This window comes from Palaemon carinicauda, chromosome 5 (genome assembly GCF_036898095.1).
Source record: "Palaemon carinicauda isolate YSFRI2023 chromosome 5, ASM3689809v2, whole genome shotgun sequence".
Taxonomy (NCBI): domain Eukaryota; kingdom Metazoa; phylum Arthropoda; class Malacostraca; order Decapoda; family Palaemonidae; genus Palaemon; species Palaemon carinicauda.
In genome coordinates, this window is record NC_090729.1 from 165,032,193 (window position 1) to 165,039,692 (window position 7,500).

General features: G+C 35.0%; 1 protein-coding gene and 1 long non-coding RNA gene across 3 annotated transcripts in view; one reads left to right on the forward strand and one right to left on the reverse strand.

The window, feature by feature from the left end:
• The window catches only part of LOC137640645 (uncharacterized), a 770,193-nt gene that overhangs the window by 600,405 nt on the left and 162,288 nt on the right, over positions 1–7,500 (forward strand). The gene's annotated exons all lie outside the window — the stretch shown is intronic.
• The window catches only part of LOC137640644 (uncharacterized), a 490,175-nt gene that overhangs the window by 51,975 nt on the left and 430,700 nt on the right, over positions 1–7,500 (reverse strand). Inside the window, exons 2-3 of the mRNA XM_068373141.1 lie at positions 4,511–4,858; positions 237–370 (exon numbers count right to left, since the gene is read on the reverse strand). Coding sequence (XP_068229242.1) covers positions 237–370; positions 4,511–4,858 — 482 coding nt within the window. The remainder of the gene's footprint in view (positions 1–236; positions 371–4,510; positions 4,859–7,500) is intronic.

Here is a 7,500-nt window from a genome sequence, read left to right on the forward strand (position 1 = left end):
ATTGTAGTCGTAGTATCATTATTGTAGTATCTATCAGAGAACGTTCGAGCTTGTGCAATTTGTGCAAATCAAATATTTGATGAAATTAAAGCTAAATACAGGAACACTAAAACTAAAACTAAAAAAAAATGCATAACTCCCCACCAACCAGCGTTACGTATCACCTAAAATGAATAACACTAAACAGAAAATAACTAAGGGAAATCAAGAACAAAAAAATAAAAAGATAAACTTACCAGTTCGTTGTCGATATAAAAAGTGATCTCTGGTGCTGGTTTGGCATTGAAAGAAGTGCAGTTGACATCAACGATGTCTCGCAGTTTGTATTGTGTCTTTATTCCCGTGATAGCAGGTTTGGAATCGGGTGGATCTATAAATAAAAATGGGCGAGAAAAGATGTAGGAAAAAAAATTGGGGAGGACTCCTCTTTGGTATTTCATTTCAAAGTATTAATATTTTGAATTTTCCTCTAGGAAGTATTTATTTAGGCAAATAAATGCCGCAAAGTATCTTAGAATTATTTCTTTATTTTTTGTACTATTTTAGTAATTGTTCATTACTTCGTAAATATTTTCCTAGAAAACCATATTAAAAGCGGCTCGAATATCACAATTTCATCAATAATCTGTTAAAGAATTTGTTTTTGTACTTAATATGAAGATATATTTCTGAGACTGATTTTATTTTGAATTTCAGGAAGCATATAGTTTGTTTCGTACATTAATCTCCAATGTTAACCTCTGCTTATAGTTCAATTTTTGATTTCTCTGTCTCTCTGAGGCCAGTCGTGCATATATACACACATACATACATTATGTTTAGCAAAAATGTACATTTATTCACACTTAAGCACACTTAACATAGAGAGAGAGAGAGAGAGAGAGAGAGAGAGAGAGAGAGAGAGAGAGAGAGAGAGAGAGAGAGAGAGAGAGAGAGAGAAACTCATGAACATTACCAAAAACACATTTCACTCCTAAATGATTACTTTGTGACAAAACAACTAGATATAGTATTATAGGAAGTTATCAGTAATGTTGCAAAGGAGTTATCAATAATATTGCAAAGAAATACCAATTTATAAAGTACCAAGTGAGGTTCCCTAAACAACAGGCTTTACAAAACAATCTCTTCCAATTTGACACTCCGTCATTCTTAATAAAGATTGTTGCCCGTGATTCCCCAACTAGTTAATCACCAGATTTCAAATTTAATTATGTCTCTCTTTATTATTTCATAAAATTAATCAAGTCTTTCCACATGGAAAATTTGGACCAAAATGATCCTCGTTATTTCCATAATCCCGTGTCTCAATCATTCGATAAATACCTTGCATATTGTGTCCATGGTCCGGCAGTCATATTTATGTATCCACATGGTCTCTCAGTCTTTGTTACGGTTACCAAATTGTCACATAATCCTCTTATGTGGTATCCATGCCAACTCGGTCTTCTCAATGTTTTACCAATAATCTCAAACTCAGCGTTGCTTTCTTCATTCCCCGTGGGCGTTTGTATATTCTACCTTGTTTGACAGCCTTATATTTACCCTGCAATCACTCCGTATTGATTGTTTTCCCATTACAGGCAGTATTAAGGGATCCATTGCCTATGGTTACTAAATCATGTATTTTAATTCCTTGTGGCAACTGACTCGCGTTTATGTATCACCTATGGTCAGTCAACCTTGTCTATGAATTCTTCAAGGTAGTTCAATCTTGACCATACAACTTTCATATCCGTCAGTCTTTTTTTATGCATAAAGTTACTCATTCTTTATGCTGACACTATGGTCACTCAGTCATCTTAATATATTCCTCATGGCCAGTTAGTTGTGTTAGTGTTCCCAATGATCACTCTGTCTTGTTATTGTCTATTCTAATAGTAAGTAACCCATCTTGATTATGCAATGTGTAGTTGTCACTCGCTATTAAATTAAATCTGTAAGGTAATACACACTCATCTATGTATTAATCATGGAAAGTCAGGCATAGACTATGAATTCAACATGGTCACTCAGTCTTATACATGATTCACCAAGGGCATACAATCTTGTTCATACATACCTCATAAGTGTGCTCCATGGTTAATAAGTCTTGTTCATGTATTCTCTATGGTTACTCCGTCGTGTGTATGGCTAGCCAGTTTTGCTTATACGTTTTCCACGGTCACTTACTCGAGTTTATCATATTCTCCGTGGCCAGTCAGTCAGTATTATGTATTTTATATAATGATGGTCGCTCAGTCTTGTGTATGCATTTCCCTTAGTCATCAAGGGCTTGTCTACGCAATTTTTATGATCACTTGATTATGAATTGCCTGACTTGCTAAAACTGGAATGTCTCCCCTACCAAGCAGTCATATTAGAGCATCTTAAATCGTTCAGTTTCATAATCACTAATTCCGATCCAATGGCTAAGTCAAGGTCTATAGACCTTGGGCTAAGTCAGCAAGGCACGAATCTTTTGGAAGGATCCCTCAAGTCTAGGCCTAACTGTCTGAGAATAGTATATTTTCTTTTAAGTCAGGCAGACTAACACAATAGTCCATGGTTTCCCACAGTCTGGCTATTGTATGCTTCCACCGTTCAGAAAGTATAGTACAAGCATCCTTTAGGACTAACAATATCATACTGTAATATAGTCTTTCCTCATACGGCCTTCTAATGCAGCCATGTGTTAACTCCAACTATTTTTACTTCCGCCAACGAAGTTGGAAGGAGGTTATGTTTTACCCCCTATTTGTGTATTTGTTTGTGTGTGTGTTTTTGAACAGCTTCCTGGCTACAATTTTAATCGTAGAGTAATGAAACTTCCAGGGATTAACTTATGTAAAATGCTGGAATTTTTTAAATTTTGGAAGGTCAAGGTCATGGTCAAGTAAAATGTCCAATTCACGTAATCCGCTATAAATTGTTATCACAGACTTCAAAACTTTGTTCATATTCAAGTGTATGAAAATCCACACCAATTAATACATGTTAAGGTCAACGATCAAGGTCAAGGTCAAGCAAAAGGTCGAGAAATAAGCTACCTTGGCGGAGGTCTGCGCTCTAATGGGTGCCCCTCTAGTTTCTATATAGCAGTTTCTTGTATACCTTTGGGCGGTGAAAGGCTATCGCTCAGCCTTGAGCCGCGCCTTCAGGTTGAAAGGAGTCGACATTTCCTCTTCGTTGACATACCAAGGCACTTCCCCCAATTTTGGGGGTTAGCCGACATCAAACAAATGAAATAAAAAGGGGACCTCTCCTCTCTAAGTTCCTCCCAGCCTGACAAGGGACTCAACTGAGTTCGGCTGGTAATGCTAGGGTGCCACAGCCCACCCTCCCCCGTTATCCACCACAGACGAAGCTTCATAACACTGAATCTCCTACTCTGCTACCTCCGCGGTCCTAAGGCACTGGAGGAAGCAGCAGAGCCTACCGGAACTGCGTCACAATCGCTCGCCATTCATTCCTATTTCTAGCACGCTCTCTTGCCCCTCTCACATCCATCCTCCTATCACCCAGAGCTTTCTTCACTCCATCCATCCACCCAAACCGTGGCCTTCCTCTTGTACTTCTCCCATCAACTCTTGCATTCATCACCTTTAGCAGACAGCCATTTTCCATTCTCTCAACATGGCTAAACCACCTCAACACATTCATATCCACTCTAGCTGCTAACTCATTTCTTACAACCAGTCTCACCCTCACCACTTCGTTCCTAAAGTCATGCTTATGTTTTTCCAAGTCTACAGTATATCATTCACACAATAGCAACCCAACCGAAGAGAGTTTAACTTGCAAACCTATCGCAGTATGTATTTAGGACACACCTCATAATTATACAGAACATATTGAACTAAGAATAGGGATTTTTACGGCGAAATTTAAACAATTGTCCTTTAATACAGATGTAAGAAAATATTGCTCTGAAAAAGTAATTGCAAAAAAAGTTTTACTAAAACAGTTGCTATCTGGAGCTCTTCATCAAAAGGTTTGTGTGAATTGGAAAAAATTCTCTATTTTTATACCGGAATAACCTATCAGCACAGAAACCTCCAATTTCAATGACAACTAATTTTATTCTTATTACATTATCATTTTATAAGAATTTCAACACTTTTCCAATATTTTTTTTTCAGTCGTAGAATTTTTTTTTCTGACTTGTGCGTTTAAAGAATATTTTCTTCTCGGTAAGTACGGGTATTTATAGAATATTGGTAGTCTATATATAATTTCATTAAGCACCAATTTATGTATTCTAAAGAATAGAGGTAATATTCTAGGTTTCGTGAAAATATTAAATATGAACCAAATATTCCATGTATAATAAGATGGATTAATAAGAAAACTTCACTGTGATACTTCATTCCTTCGTATCTAAAGCGTTGCAAATTTCTCAGTACGATACAAACCTGGACAAAGAAGAAGAAGAAGAAGAAGAAGAAGAAGGAGGAGGAGGAGGAGGAGGAGGAGGAGGAGGAGGAGGAGGAGGAGGAGAGACTAACCATCAAAATCAAGCGAAACTCACCAACGATTGTAAGTGTAGCCGTGCCAAAGGACGTTCTGAAGAAGGGTGCTTCTCCAGAGATCTCGCAGCGGAAGTTTCCCGTGGCTGCGAGGGTAACGTTCAAGACCCGCACGCGGCCCCGCCGGGAATGTTCGAGGTCAATCTCGAAAGCGGAGGGCAGCGGAAAGATCTTGTCTTCCTGGGTATCCGCCGGCGTCCAACGGTAGAACTCGTGTAGGCCCAAGTACCACTTGAGGGTGTAGACATGGTCGTCCTCCTCTTCAAATCCACAGTCGAGCCACGCGCTGTCCCCAACGACCAGCGAGTCAGGAACTAACACTTTCGTGACTCTGATGCCCTCAGTCACTCCTGCAGAGGGACAGAAAACATGGAGGTACTCCGTCAGATTATGTAGCATTGAAAAATTAGTTCATTATTGATTATATTTGAATTATGTATGTTCGTTTATCTATTGGAAGGGAAGGTTATCCAGTTGGGAATATATTTTCAAGATAATAGTTTCATCCATTTGTGGGTTTCGTGACTTGGAAACTTGATAAAATTTTCGGAGGGAAGGAACTGTAACTTTTTGAGAGTAGAAAACTTTTGTTAACCAGGAAATGGGGGAGGGGGATTGACAGAAGTTTACTGTCTCCGAACGAACTAGCTGGTCCAACGTAAGAAAGGCCTAAGTTCATGTAAAAAACTTTAATTAGCCAACATTAGTATCGGAATTTTGCATCGTACCTATCACGATCTTGAACCTTCTAACTACTTACTTTAAAGGTTGCTTTTATGGTCCTATACTACAAGGGAACCCGACTCTCTACAGGACCTTTAGCAATATGATATTTTACCAACAAAATATCTGAGGAGCCGCCTCGGAATTTAATTTTTTTTCCCGAAAGTGAAGTTTTTAGGTCCTTCTGACAGCATTGTCTTACTTCATTCTACTAATTTATCTGTATTTCTTCTTTTAAACATACACCTTCCAAAGTTTTCTTCCATTTTATTATAATTTAATCTTCAGGAGTAAGAAAATTTTAATTATTACCGATGACGATAATTTTGGCCAATACCTGGTACTCACAGGTACGTCTTTCATATACACATACTTGGAAATAGAAAACTAATTGTAACTGTTTCCACATTCTTCTAAAAACTAAAGAATTGAATTATATAAATTCTTATTAGTTCATAATACTTAATATCTGTATCTGCATCAACATTATCATCATAAGCATCATCTCCTCTTTCTCATTCTCTAAAATGTAATACTATATAAACTAATTCATATTTCCTTAATTGCTTTATAGTCAGTACTGTTTGTATATGTATATAAATATGTATGTGTAAATATATGTGTATTATATATATATATATATATATATATAGGCCTATTATATATACATATATATATATATGTATATATATTTATATATATGTATGTATATATATTTATATATATGTATATGTATATATATTTATATATATATGTATATATATATATTTATATATGTATATGTATATATTTATATATATATATATATGTATATATATGTATATATACATATATGTATATATATACACATATATATATATGTATATACGGTATATGTATATATATATATATATATATATGCATATACTGTATATGTATATATATGTGTGAATACACACACACACACATATATATATATGTATATATATATATATGAATATATATCACTAACACTCGTGATTTCAATCATTGTAAATATCACCCACGAATGGCATTTAATACCGAATTCTATCTTGGGAATATATTTCCATTTGGAATTCATTTTATGGTAACAGCTTCTGGCCTGGTAGAGATTCGAACCCCTACCTATTAGGCCGGAAACCATGCCTGCGAGGACTCTACCAACTGAGCCATCAAGAGAGATATAAGTTTATGACAAGTCATATACTTATATCTCTCTTTCATACACTTACGTCTCTCTTGATGGCTCAGTTGATAGAGTCCTCGCAGGCAGGGTTTCTGGCCGAATAGGCAGGGGTTCAAATCTCTACCTGGCCAGAGGCTGTTACCATAATTGAATTCCAAGTGGATACATATTCCCAAGATAGAATTCGGTATTAAATGCCATTCGTGGGTAATATATATATATATATATATATATATATGTATATGTATATGTATATGTATATATTTACTGTATATATATTGTATATATATATTGTATAGATATATATATATATATATATTGTATATATATGTATATGATATATATATATATATATATGTATGTATATGATATATATATATATGTATATGTATATATATGCATATGTATGTATATGTGTATATATATACATATACATATATATATATATATATATATATATATATATATATATATATATATATATATATATAATCCATGCGTCGTCCTGAAAACTGACTTTTTGTACTCATCTTTACAATATATATATATATATATATATATATATATATATATATATATATATTATATATATAATATATATATATACATCATAATAATAATAATAATGATAATAATAATAATAATAATCTATGCGTCATCCTGAAAACTGACTTTTCTCATACTCATCTTTGCAACGGCAATATCATTGTGCAAAAACCCTTGATGACCGGGTTGCACTATCCCGAGCGTAATTGATGATATCAGGGTCTGAATTGGTATCTTGAAACGCTCATCCATAGTGTCAATAAACATGGCCGTTTCGCTGACCATGAATTGCCTTTGCCATGATTAACGTTCGTGATTAATGCAAGTGATTAGAGGAGATAGTTTGCTCTGTGGAAGGTGTGTATGGGGGGGGGGTTTGGATATTTCGTTGGTGGGAAGTGCCGAAGAGAGAATTAATTTCGGGAGAATCGACCAATTCTCCTTTATAAAAATTAGGAGGGGATGGATTAAGCTTCACTCATATGCTTTCTTATAATATATTAAAAGAAACTTTAAAATATGTAATATTAAGGTAAT